Below are 24,185 nucleotides of genomic sequence, written 5' to 3' on the forward strand. Positions count from 1 at the left end.
TGTAGTTCAAGAATTTGTTTTTGAGAACTTCTTAATGTTCTTATCAATTTTTTGAGATCTGCTTCTTGCATTTCTTCTCATAATCTTGAATTGGGGTGTCTTTTTCATTTGGGGGCGTCATGGTGACTTCCTTGTTTTTATTACCTTGGTTTTTGCGTTTGTTATTTGGCATATTGGAGATAGTTGGTTTCTTCACTGTGGTGCTTTTTCTTGTTATACTATGACTCTAGATTAAGTGGACTATCTGTTTTTGATGGAGCCTTAGGGCTTGAGATGGGTATGGCCTGAGAGCTCTGTTTGCTGTGCCAAAGGTGACACTCCCAGGTTAGGCGTGGTAAATCTCTCTCTCTCTCTCTCTTTCTTTTTTTGATTCAAAAGGGACGTAATTCCTCACAGCTGAACGAAGTTGGAGGTAGTTAGCAGGCAAATGATATACCCACAGGAGCCAGAGATCGGAAGTTCTTTCCCAAGGACCACACAGGGAATCTGTTCGGCCCTCAGAGTGGGCTCAAAGTCTCCTTCAGTCTCCCACTGGGTTGCCAAAGTTATGGAATTGTAGCGTCTCTGGAGAGTGCTCACGTGAATTCCGTGAGTTCTCTCCCCCACCGTCTCTTTTTTCACAGTCTCAGTTCAGTAGCACCACAAATTTACTAGGTCCTAATCTCCTGTTAATTTGCCCTGCCCACAGTCAGGTTTTTCTGCTAGGCTCAGGGCCGATGCAGACCTGAGGTCACTCTGCTTATGACGTATGTCCAAGATGGCGCCTGCTCTTTGTCTTGCTCGCCCTTGAGAGGTGAGCGGAGAGAGAGAAACCCGTGTCCGTACCAGTCACCTTTTTTTTTTTTCTCTCTCTCTCTCTTCCAGTTAGCCTGGTGAACTTCCACACCCCCCCCCCCCGGGGGTCGTTCCCTCTAGTCTCCTCTCTCCATTTGCCTGCCGGTGTCTCGGACTATTGAGGTTCGGCTCACCTCGCGTTCCAGCGCTGGTGTGTTGAGTCTGCCACTGGTGAGCCAAACTGTGGGCTCCCACGCTCTCCACGCAGGTCCGCTGTGAATCACACGTTCCGGAAGAGTTTCTTCTGCTGTTTCCTCCCCTACTCTTCTTTGAACCTGCAGTATCTCCACTTTTATTAAACTATCTCTCCCCGGACTATCAGTGTGCTCACTTCCTATTCCGCCATCTTGCCTCCTCCTCGAGATGAGAAGGTTTTAAACCATGCATATAAGGGCCCATGCTGTGGCGTAATGGGTTAAGCCGCCACCTGCAGTGCCGCCATTCCATATGGGTGCCAGTTCCAGTTCCTGCTGCTCCGCTTCTGATCCAGCTTTCTGCTATGGCCTGGGAAAGCAGTAGAAGATGGCCCAAGTCCTTGGGCCCCTGCACCCACGTGGCAGACCCGGAAGAAGCTCCTGGCTCCTGGCTCCTGGCTTTGGATCGGCACAGCTCCAGCTGTTGCAGCCAATTGGGGAGTGAACCAGCAGATGGAAGACCTCTCTCTCTCTCTCTCTCTTCCTCTCTCTCTCTCTGCCTCTCCTCTCTCTGTGTGATTCTTTCAAATAAATAAATAAATAAATAATTTTTTTAAAAAAATAACTTATCCATGCACTATGTGACACAATTTTTATGGTTCTCACTGCATCCTCAACTAATTGTTTTTAAAACTTTATGGGTCTTTCATTTCATGACTCTCCTTAAATGACAAAAAAGAAAGATATGCACATAAAATGGATCCACATCCTGCAGTTATTTTCCCAGAATCATAGAGAGGAGTGAGAATATTAGTGCAGGTATTTGTCACAAATCCTCTCCCTGACAAAGCGGAAAGAAACTCATAAATAAATACCTGCTCTCAGCTTCACTGGGAGAACAGAAGGACTAGAACCCATTTCTATACCCAGACATTTTCAGCTACACCTAGAGAGTCTGGTTTCTACATTTATTATCGTGTAGTATGGAAGGAAAAAGCACATCTTAATCTACTTGTGACCACCAAAACCAGAGAAAGCAGTTTAAAAATCATAAAGATTTACTTGGCATATTAGAATGCCTGCCTGACAGATTTGTGAGCTCCTTCTATACAACACCAATCTAACAAGACTGGGAGAGGCAGTTATCTTACCTAATGCACAAAATCAGTCACAGGAACTCCAGAAAAATTAACAATAGAGATATGCAAAGAACTCTACTAAAGACTATTGGAACTCATAGAAGACTTTGGCAAAGTAGCAGGCTATAAAATCAATGCACAAAAATCAACAGCCTTTGTATACACAGGCAATGTCACGGCTGAGAAAGAACTTCAAAGATCAATTCCATTCACAATAGCTACAAAAAACAATTAAATACCTAGAAATAAACTTAACCAAGGATGTCAAAAATCTCTATGATGAGAATTACAAAACGTTAAAGAAAGAAAAAGAAGAGGATACCAAAAATTGGAACAATCTTCCATGCTCATGGACTGGAAGAATCAATATCATCAAAATGTTCATGCTTCCAAACCATTTATAATTCAATACAATACCACTCAAAATACCAAAGACATTCTTCTCAGATCTGGGAAAAAATGATGCTGAAATTCATATGGAGGCACAGGAGACCTCGAATAGCTAAAGGAATCTTGTACAACAAAAACAAAGTTGGAAGCATCTCAATATCAGATTTCAAGACATACTACAGGGGCCGGTGCCGCGGCTCAATAGGATAATCCTCGGTCTGCGGCCCCGGCACACTGGGTTCTAGTCCTGGTTGGGGCGCCGGATTCTGTCCCAGTTGCTCCTCTTCCAGTCCAGCTCTCTGCTAGTGGAGGATGGCACAGGTCCTTGGGCCCTGCACCTGCATGGGAGACCAGGGGAAGCACCTAGCTCCTGGCTTCGGATCAGCGCGGTGCGCCGGCTGCAGTGCGCCAGCCACAGTGGCCATTGGGAGGTGAACCAATGGAAAAGGAAGACCTTTTTCTCTGTCTCTGTCTCTCTCTTTCTCTCACTGTCCCACCACAGAGATGGGCCTAGGACCTCAATAGACACTTTTCATAAGAGGAAATCCAAATGGCCAACAGACACATGAAAAAATGTTCAAGATCACTAGCCATCAGGGAAATGCAAATCAAAGCCACAATGAGGTTTCACCTCACCCCGGTTAGAATGGCTCACATTCAGAAATCTACCAACAATAGATGCTGGAGAGGATGTGGGGAAAAAGGGACACCAACCCACTGTTGGTGGGAATGCAAACTGGTAAAGACACTATGGAAGACAGTTTGGAGATTCCTCAGAAACCTGAATATAGCCCTACCACACGACCCAGCCATCCTACTCTTTGCAATTTACCCAAAGGAAATTATATTGGCAAATAAAAGAGCTGTCTGCACCTCAATGTTAATTGCAGCTCAATTCAAAATATCTAACACCTGGAATCAACCTAAATGCCTAACAACAGAAGACTTGATAAAGGAATTATGGGACATGTACTCTATAGAATACTATACAGCAGTAAAAAACAATGAAATCTGGTCATTTGTAACAAAATGGAGGAATCTGGAACACATCATGCTGAGTGAAATAAGCCAGTCCCAAAGGGACAAATATCATATGTTCTCCCTGATCGGTGACAACTAACTGAGCACCTAAAAGGAAAACTGTTGAACTGAAACAGACACTAAGAGAAACAATGACTTGATCAGCCTCAGTAGGTTGAGGAACAACCTACTATTTTATTCCTTTTTTGTTCTACTTAATACTATTGATTGAACTCTTTAACACACAATTATTCCTAGGTGTTTAAATTTAACTGAAAAGTGATCCTTGTTAAATATAAGAGTAGGAATAAGAGAAGGAGGAGATGTACAGTTCAGCACATGCTCAATCGGACTTACCCCAATGGTAGAGCTAGAAACGTGCAAGGGGACTCCAATTCAAGCCCATCAAAGTGGCATGTACCAATTGCATCTTACTAGTCAAAGTGATCAGTTTCAGTTCATAATTGATCATATTGATAGGATTAAGTGTCAAAGGGATCACATAAACAAGACTAGTGTCTGCTGATAGTATCTGATAGAATAAAAAAGGAGATAATATTCCAACATGGGAAGCGGGATGCACAGCGGACTCATAGAATGGCAAATGCCCTAAACAGCACTCTGGCCTCAGAATCAGTCCTTAAGGCATTTGGATCCGGCTAAAAAGCCCATGAGATTTTCTCAGGCATGGAAAGCCAAGAAGAAAAATGTGGAAAAAAATGCCCTAAATGAAAGATCTCTGTGAGTGAGATCCCAGTGGAAAGAACAGGCCATCAAAGAAGGAAGCACCTTTCTCTGAAGGGAGGACCTCCACTTTGACTATGGCCTTGTCTAAATAAGATCAGAGTTTATGAACTCAAAAGGCTTCCATAGCCTTGGCAGCTCATAACAGGAGCCTCAGTTGATTACTGATGTTATAAATAAGAGTGTCAATTGTTAAATCAACAACAGCAGTCACTGTACACCTGCTCCCATGTAGGATCTCTGTCCTTCATGTGTTGTACTATGTGAATTAATGGTAAAACTACTACTCAAACAATACTCTATACTTTGTGTTTCTGTGTGGGTGCAGTCTGTTGAAATCTTTACTTAGTATATACTAAGCTGATCTTCTGTTCATAAAGACAATTGAAAATGAATCTTGATGAAGAATGGGATGGGAGAGGGAGTGGGAAATGGGATGGTTGCGGGTGGGAGGGTGGTTATGTGGGGAATAGCCGCTATAATCCAAAAGTTGTACTTTGGAAATTTATATTTATTAAATAAAAGTTGAAAAAAAAAAGAATTTCCTTTTCTAGTCTGTATTTCCATATGGTGAGACATCTCTTAGTTTAACACTTTGAGATCTCAGTCTCGGGGACGAGGCAGGGCTAGTGAGCTGGAAAGGAACCAAGTCTGTGCCAGCCATATCCAACAGAGAGCTAGTATTATAGTTCTTCATCATGAGCCACTGCTTCTCTGAAGGCCTTATTCTACTGAGTGAGGGTAACTATGACCAGAGCAGGCTGTGATGAGACAGTTTGGTGTAATACTAAGGTTTATCGTTAGTACATCTATTTTCATATATCCTAGCCACTTCCTCTATTGCTGTTATAAATCAAAACCAAAGTCATTGATTTAAAAGGATGATATTTTGCTCTTTATTGACTAATTTATGGATATTTATTTTTCAATTGGTTACAAACTCATGTAAGGGGAAAAGAATGTTATAATGGCTTCATAAGACATAGTACATATAATGTGAGAAACTTGAGTGTTTGTTAGAAATACATACTTGAAAACATAGACCATACATGTGTCCAATATGTGAGCTAGAAGGGTTGAAGTCATTTTTAGAATAAAGTCATCACTTTAAGTCTTAAAAAAAGATATTAGCATAAGAAAAGACTTTCTGGTGGAAATAAAACCCAGACGCACAGCCAATAAAAGAAAAAATAGACAAGTGGAATTGCATCAAGCTAAGAAGTTCTGCACTGCACAAGAATCACTCAAAAGAATGAAGAGGCAACCAACAGACTTGGAGAAAATATTAAAATATTTGCAAACTATGCAACTGATGAAGGATTAATATCCAGGATCTATGAAGAGCTCAAGAAACTGAACAATAAAACAATCTAGCTAACAAATGGGCTAAGGACACTTTTCAAAAGATGAAATACAAATGGCCAACAAACGCATGAAAAAATGTTCAAGATCAACTAGCCATCAGGAAAATCAAATATACACCACAATGAGGTTTCACTTCACCCCTGTTGGAATGGCTGTCATTAAAAAATCAAAAAATAATAAATGCTGGCAAGGATGTCAGGAAAACTGCTGTTGGGAATGTAGACTAGTACAACCAATATGGAAGACAGTATCGAGATTCCTCAGATTTCTGAAAATAAATCTACCATATGACCCAGCCTTCCCACTCCTGGGAATTTACCCACACTAAATGAAATCAGCATATGAAAGAGTTATTTGTACTTCCATGTTTATTGCAGCTCAATTCGTAATAGCTAAGATATGGAATCAACCCAGCTGCCCATCAACTGGTGACTGGATAAAGAAAATGCGAGATATATAAACTATGGAATAGTGCTCAGCCATAAAAAAAAAGAAATCCTGCCTTTGATAACAAAATAGATGCAGCTGGAAATCCTTATGCTTAGTGAAATCAGCAAGTCACAAAAAGACAAATACCACACATTTTCTCTGATTTGTGACAGTTAACACATAATTTTTTAAAGTCTAGGAAAAAAGAAAGGCATGCTGTTACTGAGTGGATTTAAAAAGCAAGATACAGATACATGTTTCCTATAAGACAGTTCATAACAGAGGATATCATAGTCTGAAAGTATCCAGATGAAGATATTTTATGCAAAGCGGAAAAAAAGGGCAGGGATAGTAGGGATAGTTATACTTACATGAGATAAAATAGAATTTATGTCAAAAACTGTGAAAGCAGGGACTGATATTTTGTGCAGCAATTAAGACACCACCAGAGACATTCACAGTCCATATTAGAGTGCTTTGATCTGAGTTCTGCCTCCCTTCCCTTTCAGCTTCTTGATAATGTGTGAACTGGAAGGGACTAAATTATGGCTCAAGTCTTTGGGTTCTGGTCAACCATGTAGGTGATCTGGAATGAGCCTCAGGGACTTGACTTCAGCTTGGTCCAGTCCCAGCTGCTGTAGGCATTGGAGAGTTACTCATCAGATGGAAAACTTTTCTCTCTCTCCCTCTCTTTCTCCCTCTCTCTCTCTCCTTTCCCTCTAGCTTTAAATAAATAAATGAAACAATAAAAAGAAACAAATAATCTCAGTATATAGTGATAAAGAAATCAATTAAACTACAAAACTCTTACAAGAAAACATGAATTGAGTGCTCCTGACCTTCAGATAGCAAATCATTTCATAGATATGACATCAATATCACAAAAAATGAAAAATAAATTGTATTTCACAAAAATCAAGAACATCATATTTCAGAGGACACTAGCAAGAAAGTGAAAAGAAAATTTGCAAAATGTAATAAAAATAACTTAGAATATCCATTTTCTTTTCAGGGTAATGAAAATGTGCTGAAATTGATAGTGGTGTGAATATAGAAATCCCTGAAAATACAAAGATTATTAAAGTGTACTCAAAATTTATGATCAGATAGTATATGAAATATATTCATTCAAATATAAAAAAGTCTGATTCCAAATACTATGCTAAGTCCAAAGTACAAAGCAGTTTACAAATAAGTACTGAGGAATTAACCACTGGTAATTGAAATGCTAGGGACCTTAAAGTCCTCCTTAAACTGGGATTAAAAGGACAGGCTTCGTAACATTAAGGAAATATCTCCAAATGTGTGCCAAATATGGAGAATGCATTCTCCTAGTAAGGTACCCATAATTTAAACGTGATTTTCAAATTAACTGGACCCCAGAAAGATAAGAATCATTGCCCTAACAAAGTGAAGAAAGATAAGAAAGGTAATTTGCTTCTTCTATCATGTGGTTCCTATCCTCTCCTCTAACTGAAGCTGATATCTATCAATCTCTGAGAAGATGACAAATTGGAAAACTTCACTGTAGTTCAGAATTCACATTTGCATAGTCCAGACTGTCACCGAAATCCAAAGAAAAGACAGATCTCATAGCTGGGCCTTGAGACCCATTTTTTCTTACAGATCTTTCTAGTGATGTTCCAGGTCAATTAGTGCTACATTTTACCTGCATCCCACTCTTGTTCTAGGTAATTTCCCTTTTTTTAGAGATTTATTTATTTATTTATTTAGTTGCAAGATCGACCTACAGAAAGAGAGAAAGATAGAGAGAGAGATCTTAAATCCTCAAGTTCACTCCCCAAATGGCCAAAATGGCCAGGGCTGGGCCAGGCCAAAGCCATGAGCCAGAAGCCTCTTCCTGGTCTCTCATGTGGTTTCAGGCCCAAGCACTCAAGTCATCCTCCACTGCTTTCCCAGGCACAGTAGGAGGGAGCTGGATCACAAGTGGAGCAGCTGGGACTCAAAGGAGCTCCCATACAGAATGCTAGCATTACAGGCCATCGCTTTACCAGCTATACCACCACGCTGGCCCCTGGGTCATTCCAATACCTGATCAAAACTCACCCTACCAGCATTCAGGCCTGCAAGTTACTTGGCAGACTCTTACAATGCCTTATCTGCCCAATTCATTTTTGCTTATAGTCATGTAAAAGTGCTTTCCAAATCTTTGCCACCAAACACTTCAGAACCTCTCATTACACCCTTCGACCCACCTGACACCCTTTCTGCTGCACCTTACTGCAAATACTTGAAGATGAAAACCAAACCTCATGGCATAATGGAAGCCCACTAGGTGAAACCCTTGCTTTTCATTCTCCCATGCACAGTAACATATGATTGGGTTCACATTAATCATATGCTTTGATACTTTCAGTTTTTCAATTTGTTTTCCATAGTAACTGAGGTGTGCACTGTGTCTCTCCTCATGAAATTAATACCTAAAGCAGAGTCCATATATTCTAATTGTTTAACATCTCAATTTAATTCTTCCATGACCCTTAGTCATGTTCCATACGCACAAGGATACTTCAAGTGCTGGCCAAGTATTTCTTCTCTGATCATTTGAACATCCCCAATAAGTACACAAATTATCAATCAGCCACAAATGCAGATAAATAAATAACATTTCACCTGTTCCATTTTGATCAGGAAACAATCAATGAAGTCTCGAGGGTTGTTAATGTCCAGAGATTCTTGGTGTTCTTTTATTTTCTCCAAAACATAATTTTTTACATAACTAAGATTATTAATTACTTTTCTGGGACTTCCTGGGAGGCAGTCAATAAGAATAGGGAAAGTATTGCAGACCTATAAAATTAAAAAATAATTACTAAATTAAACATATTTATTAAAGACATATACACAATACATTACACTATGCTTTAAAACCCTGATTAGAAAAGGCTCCCTGGGGCTTGTGCTGTGGCATAGCAGGTAAAGCCACTGCCTGCAGTGCCAGCATCCTGTATGGGCACTGGTTCGAGTCCTGGCTGCTCCACTTCCGATCCAGCGCTCTACTATGGCCTGGGAAAGCAGTAGAAGATGGCCCAAGTCCTTGGGCCCCTGCACCCACATAGGAGACCTGGAAGAAGCTCCTGTCTTAGGATAGGCACAGCTCAGGCCATTGAGGCCAATTAGAGAGTGAACCAGAGGATGGAAGACCTTTCTCTCTCTTTCTGCCTCTCCTTCTCTCTCTGTGTAACTCTGACTTTGAAATAAATAAATCTTTAAAAAAAAAAAAAAAGAGTCCCTGTTGATTTCTTCTCTGATTTTAATTATTTCTCTTCTCTTACTAGATTTGGGTCTTGTTTGCTGCAGTTTTTCTAGATCCTTGAGATGCATTGAAAGCTCATTTATTTGGTGCCTTTCCAATTTCTTAAAGTAGGCACCTATTGCTATAAACTTTCCTCTCAACACTGCTTTTGCCGTATCCCATACGTTTTGATATGTTGTGTTGTTATCCTCATTTACTTCCAGAAAGTTTCTGATTTCTCTTTTGATTTCTTCTATGACCCATTGTTCATTCAGGAGCATGTTGTTCAATCTCCATGTATTTGCGTATGCTCTAGGGATTCCTGAGTTGCTAATCTCCACCTTCATTCCACTGTGGTCTGAGATGATTCTAATTCTTTTAAATTAGCTGAGACTTGCTTTATGGCCTAGTATGTGGTCAGTCCTAGAGAAGGTTCCACGCACTGCTGAGAAGAATGTAAAATCTTTTTTTTAAACTTTTATTTAATGAATATAGATTTCCAAAGTACAGCTTATGGATTACAATGGCTTCCCCCCCATAATGTCCCTCCCACCCGCAACCCTCCCCTTTCCCACTCCCTCTCGCCTTCCATTCACATCAAGATTCATTTTCAATTCTCTTTATATAAAGAAGATCAGTTTAGCATACATTAAGATGTCAACAGTTTGCTCCCACACAGAAACATAAAGTGAAAAATACTGTTTGAGTACTAGTTATAGCATTAAATCTCAATGTACAGCACACTAAGGACAGAGATCCTGCATGAGGAGTAAGTGCACAGTGACTCCTGTTGTTCAATTAACAAATTGACACTCTTGTTTATGGCATCAGTAATCACCCTAGGCTCTTGTCATGAGCTGCCAAGGCTATGGAAGCCCCCTGAGTTCACTGACTCTGATCATATTTAGACAAGGCCATGGTCAAAGTGGAAGAATGTAAAATCTTTAAATGTAGGATTGAAAGTTCTGTAGATATCTGTTAGATCCATTTGGGCAATGGTGTCGATTAAATCTGCTGTTTCCTTGTTGATCTTCTGTCCGGTTGATCTGTCTATTTCTGAGAGTGAAGTATTGAAGTCCCCCACTACTATTGTATTGGAATCTAAGTCTCCATTTAAGTCCCTTAACATACATTTTAAATAAACAAACTGGTGCTCTGTAATTAGGTGCACATACATTTATAATAGTTACATCTTCCTGTTGAATTGAACCCTTAATCATTATATAGTGTCCCTCTTTGTCTCTCTTAACAGTTTTTGTGTTAAAGTTTATTTTGGCTGATATTAATATGGCTACACCAGCTTTTTTTTTTTCATTTCTGTTGGCATAGAATAATCAAATTATTAGAGAACACTGGAGAAACCCTGCAAGATATTGGCACCGGCAAAGACTTCCTAGAAAAGACCCTGGAGGTGCAGGCATTAACTGTTGGGATTACATCAAATTGAAACGTTTCTGTACTGCAAAAGAAACAGTCAAGAGAGTGAAGAGGCAACTGACAGAATGGGAAAAAATATTCACAAACTATGCTACAGATAAAGGATTAATAACCAGAATCTACAAAGAGATCAAGAAACTCCACAACAACAAAACAAACAACCCACTTAAGAGATGGGCCAAGGACCTCAATAGACATTTTGCAAAAGAGGAAATCCAAATGGCCAACAGACACATGAAAAAATGTTCAAGATCACTAGCCATCAGGGAAATGCAAATCAAAACCACAATGAGGTTCCACCTCACCCCGGTTAGAATGGCTTACATTCAGAAATCTACCAACAATAGATGCTGGAGAGGATGTAGGGAAAAAGGGACACTAACCCACTGTTGGTGGGAAAGCAAACTGGTCAAGCCATTATGGAAGTCAGTCTGGAGATTCCTCAGAAACCTGAATATAACCCTACCATTCAACCCAGCCATCCCACTCCTTGGAATTTACCCAAGGGAAATTAAATTGGGAAACGAAACGGTCTGCACCTTAATGTTTATTGCAGCTCAATTCACAATAGCTAATACCTGGAATCAACCTAAATGCCATCAACAGTAGACTGGATAAAGAAATTATGGGATATGTACTCTATAGAATACCATACAGCAGTAAAAAAAACAATGAAATCCAGTCATTTGCAACAAAATGGAGGAATCTGGAAAATATCATGCTGAGTGAAATAAGTCAGTTCCAAACGGACCAATATCTTATATTCTCCCTGATCGGTGACAACTAACAAAGCACCAAAAAGGAAACCTGTTAAAGTGAAATGAACACTATGAGAAATGGTGACTTGATCAGCCCTTGCCCTGACTGTTGATGAAGAACGTAATACGTTATCCCTCTTAGTATTTTTTTTGTTTGTTCTACTTAATACTATTGGTTGAATTCTGTTATTAACACACAATTATTCTTAAGTGTTGAAACTTAACTGAAATGTGATCCCTGTTAAATATAAGAGTGGGAATAAGAGAGGGAAGAGATGTACAATTTGGGACATGCTCAAGCTGACTTGCCCCAAATGGTAGAGTTAGAAACACAACAGGGGATTCCAGTTCAATCCCATCAAGGTTGCATGTACCAATGCCATCTCACTAGTCCCAGTGATCAATTTCTGTTCACAATTGATCATAATGAAAGGACTAAGAGTCAAAGGGATCACATAAACAAGTCTAGTGCCTGCTAACACTAACCGATAGAATAAATAAAGGGGAGAGTGATCCAACATGGGAAGCAAGATACACAGCAGACTCATAGAATGGCAGATGTCCTAAACAGCACTCTGGCCTCAGAATCAGCCCTTAAGGCATGCGGATCTGGCTGAAAAGCCCATGAGAGTATTTCAGGCATGGAAAGCAAGACACTCTGGCAAAAAAAAAAAAAAAAAAAAAAAAAAAAAAAAAAAAAAAAAACCTAAATGAAAGATCTCTGTGAGTGAGATCCCAGTGGAAAGAACAGGTCTTCAAAGAAGGAGGTACCTTTCTCTGAAGGGAGGAGAGAACTTCCACTTTGACTATGACCTTGTCTAAATAAGATAAGAGTCGGCGAACTCAAAAGGCTGCCATAGCCTTGGAAACTCATGACTGGAGCATAGGGAGATTACTGATGCCATGAACAGGAGTGTCAATTTGTAAAGTCAACAACAGGAGTCACTGTGCACTTACTCTTCATGTAGTATCTCTGTCCTTAATGTGCTGTACATTGAGATTTCATGCTATAACGAGTACTCAAACAGTATTTTTCACTTTGTTTTTCTGTGTGGGTGAAGACTGTTGAAATCTTTACTTAATATATGCTAAACTGATCTTCTGTATATAAAGAGAATTGAAAATGAATCTTGATGTGAATGGAAGGGGAGAGGGAGCAGGAGATGGGAGGGTTGCAGGTGGGAGGGAAGTTATGGGGGGAAAGCCATTGTAATCCATAAGCTGTACTTTGGAAATTTATATTCATTAAATAAAAGTTAAAAAAAGGGCTCCCTGTGAGTACAACATAAATTAAAATATGCTATCACAAAAATTTAAAAGAAAGCATCAAAAATGGGAGGCAGACAAATATCAATTTATTCTCAGACTTTTCCTATGAGCTACATGAATAAGTTCTCTTTATATTCATACAAATTTTTTAAATCAGTCTGTACTTTAAGCAGCAGCATGTAATTGTTCAAGTAAAGTAACACTCAGTATTGACAAAATGACATAAGGGAAAAACTTTGGCCTCACAATCAAAGATGACAATAATTTTTTCATTAATACATTACTTTGAACTTGTTTTAAAGATTTATTTATTCATTTGAAAGGTAGAGCTACAGAGGGAGGGAGACATAGAGAGAGATCTCCCAATCATCTACTCACTCCCCAAATGGCCACAATGGCCAGGACTGGGCTGGTCCGAATCAAGGAGCCAGGAGCCCCATCGGGGGTCTCCCATATGTGTGCAGGGGTCCAAGCACTTGGGCCGTTCTCACTGCTTTTGCCAGGCACATTAGTAGGGAGCTGGATGGTAAGTGGAGCATCTGGGATATGAACCATGCCCATACGGGATGCTGGCATCACCAGGCAGCAGCTTTACCCACTATGCCACACGCCCAGCCCCACCCTTTATCATATTATGTCAATCCTCATTTTACACCCATTCTTCCCAAGAATCTCAAAATAAAGATTGCTGAGAATTGCTTCTATTCATATTTGTAGATTAACTCAGAGGGCAAGAAACCAAACACAGAGCTACTTCCTGCGATTTCTACTATGAGCAAGCAGCTGCAGGAATAGCTGTATGAATGGGAGGGTTGCAGAGGCAACATGGAATCCAGGTCAGCATTCTACGAATCAAAACCTCTGCACCAGAGTGGTTAAGTTACTTCTATAATATCACATAATGTACCAGCTCAAGAAAAAGCATAACTGTGATGTTTACTCATGGATCATCCACCCCAAACCCAATCATTTTGTGAGCTAACCCTGCTTTCTCAACTAGTGTTTGATGCACAAAACAGTCTTCAGTATTCAGAGGTTCCTGGCAACATCTACACTCCCAAACATTCAATCTCCTTGACATACCAAATTAGGGTATTTCAGGCAAAGAATATGATGAACATTTTTCTAAGTGTTGATTGTGGAACACCCTTGTAAGCAGCAAAAGCTTTGTAGCAAAGGTCTGAGACCAAACTGAGATCCCTGGGCATGCTGTTGGGCAATCACCCAATGACTGTCCAGAAACTGAGTTTACAAATTTGATGGAAAAACTACCATCCAAGGGGCTCGAATGCCAGCTCTGTATTGAGATATTTGGTCTCTTTTCTGTAAATAAAGGGCTCAACTTGATGTCCCAAGCAGTCACTTTATGAGGCTATGATATGGACAGGACTGTATTGGTCAAACATTCACTTCATCATTTGATATCAGCGAAAATGTCACAAAAGATGGCTCAAAACTCCTATCCCTCCACAAAGCTCTTGAGAAATTGAGTAAAACCAGCCTGAATAAGTTGACCAGAACTTTAGACAACAGTGAAAAATATACAGCAACAAAAGAAATTAGAATGAAAGAAAAACTAAATTAAAATAGTAAGAAAGCTTTGTTTCATTTTTATTTGCCCTTGTTCTACCTCCCTGCCTGACTCAGCAGTGGTCTTGACAGGGCAGCCTTGTTCCCAGGGAGGGGCCCTGATTCCTAATTCCAGAAGAAGAGGTTGTGTCTCTGTTCTGACCTGCCTGAGAGAAACCTACAGAATTGAAAGGAGGCATTTGCCATTGCTTCATCTAATGCATAATTCATTTAGGGTGGAAAAGAAGCAGGTACTTCTCCAAAACCCTGACAGGCAAATGGAAAATTACAGCTAACCTGTAGCAAAGGACTACAATTGAGGTACACAATAGAGCACGTGACTCTGGGAAGAAGAGCTGGAGAGTGACTAACTTGGGCAATTAGGGCATTCAAAACTGCCTATGTATACTGAGGCATTTAGAAAACTGGGGACATGCCCTGCATAAGGTTCATGGGCATGGAGTGTAACCAAGGAGAGATGTTTTTAGAATGGATGTATTAAAGCCTGGTGCCCATTTAACAGTGAAGGATATTTTTGTTGGTGATATTAAAGATACAGGAGAACATACTTTGAGAGACTTCTTTGAAAAGCATGAAAATACTGAAATTACAGAAGTTATACAACATAGGTAGAGTAGGGGAAAAAAGAGGTTTGACTTTTGTTAACAGTTGATAAAATTGTTGTTCAGAAATACCACTCTATTAGTGGGCATAGTTTTGAGGTGAAACAAAAAAAAACCTTTGTAAACAAAAGATACAGGCTGCTGCCAGATCACCAAGAGGCTGAGGTGCTGGGTCTGGCAACTTAATGGATCATGGAGGAAACTCTGGAGGTGGTGGATGTAATTTCGGCAGTGGTGGAAACTTTGGTGGAAGAGGGGGCTATGTGGTTGGGGGCGGTGGCAGCAGAGGAAGTTATAGAGGAGGTGTTGGAGGAGAGAAGATACGGAGACCGTGAAGATAAGCATGGTGGAGGTACTGGTGGCAGTAGCAGAAGGGGCTACTGGTTGTGGTGGACAGATACGGGGACAGATATGCTAGAGAAGGAAGATGTGATGGTAAAATGAAGGAGGGAATTTTGGAGGTAACTATGGTGGTGGTGGGCATCACAATGGTTTGAAAGTTAAAGTGGATGCATCAATCAAGTTATGGGTTTATGAAAGGGGGTATTTTTGGTGGGAAAATCTCAAGAAGTTCCTATGGTGGTGTTTATGGAATTAGTGGTGGAAGTGGTGGATATGGTGGTAGAAGATTCTAAAAACAGCATAAAAAGGGCTACAATTTTTAGCAGGAGAGAGAGCAAAGGGTAATGGGTAAACCTGCAGGTTACTTTGAGACTATTCTCCCAAATGCATTAGGAAACATAAAAAACAAATAGGAAGGAACAATGACCCAAAGTCAGAACAGTTACTGCAGGTTAAACATGGAACCCTTCTTTTCCTGGATGTCATAGCCACAATTTGCTAAAAGTGCAGCTATTGATTATATAATGTAGTGCTGAATAGGTATACATTCTTGAGGCTTTTTTTTTTATCTGTTGTAGCTTCATCATTTATTTTTCTTTTCATTGCATCAAGTATATTTCTATAAATTGTGGTAGTGGTACTAGGAATAAAAAATATGAAGAATGTTGAACTTTTTACCAAAAACATAAAAGAACAGAGGGTGAACATTAGGTGCAGTGACTGAAACGTCACTTGGGACACTCACATACCATATTGTAGTGTGTGTGTTCACTGCAGTGTCTCCAGCTCAACTTCCAATTTCAGCTTCCTGCTAATGCAGCCTTGGGAGGCAGCATTTTATGCTGAAGTATTTGGGTCCATGGCACCCACAGAGAAATTGGATTGTGTCGCAGGATCCTGACTTCAGCTTGGCTCAGTGCTGGCTACTATGGGCAACTGAAGAGTTAAATCAGTGGGTAAAAAGTCTAATTCTGTCTGTCTCTATCTCATTCTCTCCCAGGCTCTCTGCCATCCAAGAAAAATGAAAACAAATAAATAGTTTTTAACTAAAAAAGAAAAGACTTGAGGAAACGCTGAACTTGCACCTGTGGCTAACACCTAGGTTCTGTTTAGCCAACAAAAGTGATCTAAGGAGTGTCCCAACACAGGTCTTGTCCCAGAAAAGGTTTAATCTTCTTTCTTCTCTACTTCCTTCCTTCCTCTCTTCCTTCCTTCCTTCTTTCCTTCCTTCCTTTCTCTTTCTTCCTTTTCCTTCCTTTCTTTCTCTCTTTCTCTAATTGTGCGTACATATCTTTCTCATGTTTTACTTTCATTTTCAAGATAATTTCTGTCAAAACCAGCTGAACACAAGCTAAGATAAGAGAGAATGTAGAAATAACATAAGACATACACATATACTGTTTTTTAGAAAATGTAGAAAAGTCACTAAACAAATAGCTACTACAGAGAAAAGAAAAAATGGAGGCCATAAGGAGTCCATGGCCAAAAATGATGAAAGAATTTATCTTCAAGACAAAATGCTAAGTCATGCTGTGAAGTGAAAAGAAGAGACTGCATATCAATTTTCAGTTCTGAGCTCATCAATGAAAAGAAGAGAAATGTTCTCTCAGAAAGAGGGGAACCTGAACTCACCTGTACCCAGGGGGAATTCAAAATCTTGAAGTTTTCATTGAATTTTCCCATCAAGTTAAGAAAAGTCTGATCTCTATAATCAAAACGGTTCTGGAAAATCACAGAGCAGATCACGTTGCAGGGAGCAGCGCCCAGGATAAAGGTGGGATCACAGGGTGAGCCTGAAGAATGGGAAACATTTTTAAATACTATCTTTTATATATTTAAATACTATTTTATATACTATTTTAAATACCATTCAAAACATCCATATGAAACTTTTAGCCTTTGAACTAACATGCAGAGTTAACTTTAGAATCTAAAATAATATTGACATACAGACTACCTTAGCAGCAAAATCTTCAAAGTGCTTACAGCAACACTACAGTTTCCCCAGCCTAGCTTATTTAATGATGGCTTTCCAACTTCTGCAAAAACACCCACTGCTTGAAGAAAACATCACTGCTTCTTTGTGCAGGATTTGATCCTAGATCAACGTTATTTTAGAAGGAAAAACAGAAGCCACGTAGTAACTCCAATTGCTTGTGTAGAACTCTACCAGTTCTGAGAGCATACAGACAATTAAAGAAGGAAACAGGGAACTTTTATAAACGTTGAATAATTGAAGAAATTATATATAGAAACTTCAGAGAGGAAGACTAAAGAGAAAGTGTATGAAACAATTCAGGTGTTTGATGGAACAAATATAGCCAGAAAACCATCGATGGAATGTGAAAAGAAACTAGCCCAAATGAACAAAATTATACAACAGCTTTGCTTGCATAAAACTAACAGGAAATTAGAAATCTTCATTTCAAATTTAAGTGATAAGGACAAACAAAGGTTAAATTGATGAGTGAGGGCCTTTGATGTTTTTGATGGAGAAAGAAAAAAATCATTCCTGCCCTAAGAAACAATGTCCATCATCACCAATCAGGCTGCACACTTAGTTTATCTGACAAAACCTGTGGCCTTGTAGAATTCTAGATTATTGCTTCACATAGCCATCAACAGAACACTGTGTCACTATGAATTTTTTAAGATTTTATTTATTTATTTGAAAGACAGTGTTACACACACGGGGGGGGGGAGACAGAGAAATAGAGAGACAGAGACAGAGAGAGACAGACAGAGATTGGCTAATTAATGATGGTTAATTTCCCAAATGGCCACAACATTAAGTGGTAGGCCACAACATTAAGTGGTAGGCCAAGCCAAAGCCAGAAGCCAGGTCTACCACATGGGTCCAGGGATCCAAGCACTTGGGCCATCTGCTACTTTCTCAGGTGCATTAGCGGGGAGCTGGATTGGAATTGGAGCAGCCAGGATGCAAACTTGAGCACATATGGGATGCTGGCACTGCAGAAGGCAGCTTAGCTGGCTGCATCAGTGTCACCTCTGTCACTATGAATTTTTTCAGTGTGGCCATCATGTAGGTCAATTTCATCACTTTGCATATAAAAAAAGTTAAAGCAGAGTTTTAGGGTTTTTTTGTTTGTCTGTTTTCTGTTTTTGGTGGGCAACATTTGAATAAAATTGTTCTAATCAAAAGATCAATAATCTTCGTATGTAAAAATCCCAGGATTCAGCTGCTAAATGTAATTAAAGATGACCTGAATCAAGAATGTATAAAGAAAGGATAGGGGGCCGGTGTTGTGGCGCAGCCGATGAAAACACCATCTACAGCACCAACATCCTGTATGGGTGCCATGTGAGTCCAGGCTGCTCCACTTCTGATCCAGCTCTCTACTAATGCATCTGGGAAAACAGCAGAAAATGGCCCAAGTCCTTAGGCCCCTGCACTCACATGGGAGAAACAAAAGAAGCTCCTGGTTCCTTTCTTTGGTCTAGACCAGCCACAGCCCTTTCAGCCATTTGGGAAGTGAACCAGTGGATAGAATATCTCTCTCTCTCTCTCTCTCTCTCTCTCTCTCCTCTCTCCCTCTCTTCCTCTCTCCCTCTCTCCCTCTCCTCCCTCTCCTCCCTCTCCTCCCTCTCTCCCTCTCCCCTCCCCTCCCCAACCCTACCTTTCAAATAAATAAATAAAATTATTTTAAAAAAGAAGTGACAGGGAATTAAATAATAGAAAGTCTGTTTAGTTAACTTCTCCGGTCAGGCTCCTTTTCAGCTAAAATACAGCAGAGCACTAAGCTTTCATATAACTTTTATTTTAACCTAGATGATGAAAAATACCTTGGGTTTATGAATTTGAATTTTCTGAGAGAGAGAGAGAGAGAAACTTCATTTTCTACCTTTTAATTCATTTAGTAAACATAATTAAGAATCAGATAACCTATGGAACCAAACTGGGCATCAGACTGTTTGTAACAAGCTCTTCGGGCATGAGTGGAGCTGGCAGTGGGGTTAAATAATTATCATAAAAGTTCTAACCCCAAATCAATTGCTTTTAAATGCACTTTGGGTTTTGTTTCTAGTCAGATATGATGAGGCCAGCAAAACAAGAGGTGAGGGCTACTGAAAAGACAAGTGGTTCTGCACAGTTTCCAAAAGAAAAAAGCATGAGGGAATGCAAGGGAAAACCAGGAATGGCTGGGAAGGAACAAGAGGAAGCAGGGAAAAGAGCTGACCCTTTATCAGGGTTTTATGGGAAGGAATGAGTGAGGCAAGGGATTATGTTGATTAAGTTTAGAATTAGATAATCTAAATGACATAAAAACCCCTGGGCTATGGTCAGGGTATGAAGGTCTCTAGTGTTCTAGTACCTGGACCTAGAAGGACCTAAGGCCAGAAGAGTATTGGTTTGGTATGTGAGAGTTTGATAATAGAGACATTTGGAAGTATGGGCTCTACATAGATTGGTCTGTGTACCAAGGGCATGCTATGGACACAATATTTGCTGTATTTAGGAATGAACCACCCATTGGAGTGGACGTCCTACCCTGGATCAACAACAGTGCCAGAAGTCAGGCTGGTGCCACGGCTCAATAGGCTAATCCTCCGCCTTGCGGCGCCAGCACTCCAGGTTCTAGTCCCAGTTGGGGCGCCAGATTCTGTCCCGGTTGCCCCTCTTCCAGGCCAGCTCTCTGCTGTGGCCAGGGAGTACAGTGGAGGATGGCCCAAGTCCTTGGGCCCTGCACCCACATGGGAGACCAGGAGAAGCACCTGGCTCCTGCCTTCGGATCAGCGCGGTGCGCCGGCCGCAGCATGCTGGCCACAGTGGCCGTTGGAGGGTGAACCAACGGCAAAGGAAGACCTTTCTCTCTGTCTCTCTCTCTCTCTCACTGTCCACTCTGCCTGTCAAAAAAAAAAAAAAAAAAAGAAGTCAATGTTTCATTAAATATAGAAAATTTTAAAGTGATTAATTTACAAATTAAGAAGATGAAATATGGGAAAGCTGAAATGAAGCCAATTTAAAATTAGAGATGATGGAATGGTTAAATAAATCATTCTATATATTGTTCTTTGTGTAATTTTGCAGAATTTAGCTATAGTATATATTGATTCAAAGTATATGAAACAATACAATAAGCATTTAAATAACATTAAGCTTATATTTGATAATTTTAAGACAATTATTTCATCCACAGGAAAAGTGTGATTTATGAGGACTGTACAAGGAGATCATAGGCAGTTAAAATAGAAAAAATATCATTACTGGTAGGCATTGTAAACATGGGCCATAAAAATCCCCTGGACATGTCAATGAGGCTCATCCTATAAATGTAGATCAATTAAGTGAAAGCACTTAGCAACTTCTCATATTCCATAAGAAAGTGATGAAGTCATTCCCACCATGCACCCTGAACTAGTATGCCCTGGTGAAATGTTCTAGAACATTACCCCAAATTTATGCTACAGAAAAACAATCACACTTCATTCCCCCCCCCCAAAAAAAAATGAGAGTTAAAAAACAAAGCAACTAAGAGCAGAAAAAGTAAGACGAGGCTTTTATTCCCAACTCTGTATGCAAGGTCACTGTGTGAAACACAACCAAACGTGCACAAAATCACCCTTGACTCTCAGCTTCAAATAGTCCCTGCTCCTCTAGGGAGCTGACAACAAGGACATAGAATGAAAGATTTTATTATTCTTGCAATGTGTCCACGGCCATCACTGTGTTAGGTAGGAAGTCAGAAATTGAGCCTATGTGTGTGTGAGACAGGCCTGAAGACCAGCACCTACTGCGGAAGCTCCAGAAGCCCAGCATCTTGCACTTCATAGTCCTGCTCAGACGCTGATAACCTCCCAGATGGTCCCAGCCCTTCCCTCAAGGAAAGCAGTAGAATTCTCTCTCCTCAGGACCAAATGGGTTACCTGACCTGATAACATGAGGTAATAAAACCTTCATGGAAGCCCCCCATCTGCCCTGCGCCAGCAAATCTGGGGAGGAATCTGCTAATTTTCACCCAACAAACCCTACTGCCAGGACTCTCCATCCTTTATCCTGGAGGAGAGGGGGAGGTGGGTAAACAGACTCCCTTAGAAACCTAGGGAGTCCAATCAGACTGCCTACTCAGCCCTCTGCCTCTGTTCTGAGTCACCCACCTGGCCTGCACAGGTGTATTCTCCCCATTCAACCAGGTAACCTCGCTCTCCCCCAGTCCAAGTGACTGGACGCTGTCTCTCTGTCCCTTCCGTCCTGATGGATGCTCTGTCCCTAATAAAGCCTTATCACTCTGCTCTCTGTCTCACACCTGAATTCTTTCTTGCTTGAAGGCAAGAACCCCATGGCTTCCACGACTTTTCCTCAGGTGACAACCGGAAAAGACAGCATTCTCTTACGGACATATAAAGAGTCACCCACCATTGGTTTTTCTCAGCTCCTCCACCAGGCAGCGGGCTTCCTCTTGAACTCGGTCCTCAATGCCCCTCTTCCCCATCCCGAAATTCCGCAGGGTCATGAGCGAGAAGCGTCGCATCTCCTTCCATCTCTTTCCATTGCTGAAAATGATGCCTATGAGGAGGAGAAATGGAAACTAAAGGAGGATCCCAGGCAAGGAAAGGGAGCTGACACAGGCAAGGAAAGGGAGCTGACACAGGCAAGCCTGTGGACCGGTCCGGCTGTGCAGGAGGGGACAATTCACATTTCTGTTCCCCACCCCTCTCCACCATCACTGACAAACACACACATACACATGCACACACAAGCATGCAAGCACTGACCAAATCCTTTATTAACTTTTGCAGTCAGTGGGAAAACATCTCTTTCAGAAAACTCCTCTCCCAGATCAACCAAGGCTTCTTTCACTGCATCATATCCACATATCACCACAGCGGGCTTCATGCCCAAATACACAGTGAACACAGGGCCATAGACTGCAGACAGCTGAAAATAGGAAAGAAAATGCAAATATGAGCAAAAGAAATCTCATTTTCTACATAGTGAGCATGACTCAGATGGGTATGACATCATATGGATATTTTTGTTCTGTTAAATACAACATCAAACATGTCTGGATGTTATATATGGGCATGGTGGTGACTGCTATAGCTCCGCAAACAGTGACTCCCGAAAGGCAGGCTATTGCAAGGCAAAATAGTATGCAGATTATCACAACTAGTCAACATATTGAGCAAGATTTTTTACTCTGTTTTACAGATAGATTAAATTTTTAAAATTTCTATTCTTTGTTACATGACTAATAAATGGAAGATCCAAACTTAAACTGTACTTTGTCAGCCACCGCTGCCTCAGCACTTTATCAGGGCTCCACGTTCAAATCTGGGCCCACACCCAGCTGCTGTACCACGCTGCTCCAGATCATCCACAAAGCTCTTCCCAAGGGAATCAGACTCAGAAGTGATAAATACTAGAAATCTACGTTTGTTGAAATCACCCAGATAATCCTAGTGCCCAGAAGTTTAAGATCTGCTGGTATTATTAACACAGAAAGAGAGCGGATATCATGGAGTTACGGCAAGGACCAGCGTATCTCACTGGCAGACAATTTAACCCCTACTGTACAATCACAGTCACAGAAAGCAACTTTGTGCAGGTCCAGAACTGTGCCATTGCCACTCAACATACCCTAACTCATTCTTTGTTTCTTTCATGTATATGTTTTTAGAACCAAAGATATTTCCTTGACACCAGTAATAATTTGCTTCCTTCTGCTTTAATTCCCTTGGTTTATCAAAACAGAATACAAAAAGTAAACATTTGATGATTCTTCATTAAAGTCATTTATAATAAAACACTCCACTACTATTTCTTTTTAGACAACAAAATCATTACTAAAATGATTGTGAAACAAAGACAGTAGCATTTTATTAGTTTGACTCTACCTTAGAACTTTAATATTTCTATACTGGCAAATTGCATCAATTCATTGAACTATTTCTGACAATGACATATCAAAAATCATAATCCCAAAGAAGTATTTCTTTTAAACAAATATTTTACTAATTTGTCTCCCAGTAATATATTGTATTTAAAATCTGGAGTTAATTACTTAACCTTTAGAAACAATTGAAGTATGATAATGTGTACTTACTCTGGTTATAGATTTGCTCATGTCCTTAAAATCTAACTGCAGGATGTTTCCAAGAATTGGAAAAGGAGTGGGTCCAGGAGGAAGCTTCCCTCCCCGATGCCTCTGTTTCCAGACTGAAAGGAGAAGCAAACAGGAGAGACAGAGCCCCAGCACCACCACGGGATCCATGGGAGCCTTCTCTTCTTCCTGAGACAACTGAGTGCTGCAAACCTCAGGCTTTTAGAACACTCCCTGCAAATAATGTGTGCCTTTGACCTATAAAAGCAAACAATGGGCCAAATGCACTTAATGCCTCTTTTGAATGGACTTTGGCTTATGAAAATAAGGCACTATTTCTTCTTACTCTGTTTTCCATTGCTTCCCCTATCCTTATTCCACATTAAAAGTCCTGGTCCACCTATTTTATGGTGAGGCACAATCACTTTTTATGACTTATGTTAATAACTCCAGGTGGTTCCAATGAGCATTCAAAATTGAGAGCTACTGTAATAACTTTTTGGATAGAAAAATTGTCCAACATTCTGACTTATTAAACTGATGTTAGTTGGGAATATATGACATTGAGGGCAACCTGTGTATAACACACCTTGTATATAAAATGTTTATCCTGTAACACTTTCTGAAACACTAGATTATTTTCCTTGAAGGTGAACAATTCTTCAATTATTTTAGATTCTACAGTAACATTACAATACTAAACATTATACCTAAAGTAACTCATGCATCAGCATGTTGAATAATTCAACACGTATCAAGTAAATAGTCATGTCTTTCATCATTAAACCCCTAAAAAAAAATCACTTGAGTGTA

At 40.2% G+C, this 24,185-nt stretch overlaps 1 protein-coding gene across 4 annotated transcripts in view; it reads right to left on the reverse strand.

The window, feature by feature from the left end:
• The window catches only part of LOC100346305 (cytochrome P450 2C1), a 77,791-nt gene extending 54,043 nt beyond the window's left edge, over positions 1–23,748 (reverse strand). Inside the window, exons 1-5 of one of the 4 annotated variants that reach the window (XR_016222101.1) lie at positions 23,376–23,636; positions 22,045–22,207; positions 21,686–21,835; positions 16,942–17,102; positions 8,690–8,866 (exon numbers count right to left, since the gene is read on the reverse strand). Coding sequence is in view for 3 of the 4 variants with exons in the window: in XM_089314711.1 (XP_089170837.1) it covers positions 8,690–8,866; positions 16,942–17,102; positions 21,686–21,835; positions 22,045–22,207; positions 23,376–23,543 (819 nt within the window). In the remaining variant the exon portion in view is untranslated. Of the gene's footprint in view, positions 1–8,689; positions 8,867–16,941; positions 17,103–21,685; positions 21,836–22,044; positions 22,208–23,375 lie in introns of all 4 variants that reach the window. The other 3 variants (XM_089314711.1, XM_002718524.6, XM_089314712.1) reach the window with 3 other exon arrangements.
• Positions 23,749–24,185: the final 437 nt, after the last annotated feature.

This window comes from Oryctolagus cuniculus, chromosome 15 (assembly GCF_051225735.1).
Source record: "Oryctolagus cuniculus isolate XC-2025 breed Fujian yellow rabbit chromosome 15, ASM5122573v1, whole genome shotgun sequence".
Taxonomy (NCBI): Eukaryota; Metazoa; Chordata; class Mammalia; order Lagomorpha; family Leporidae; genus Oryctolagus; species Oryctolagus cuniculus.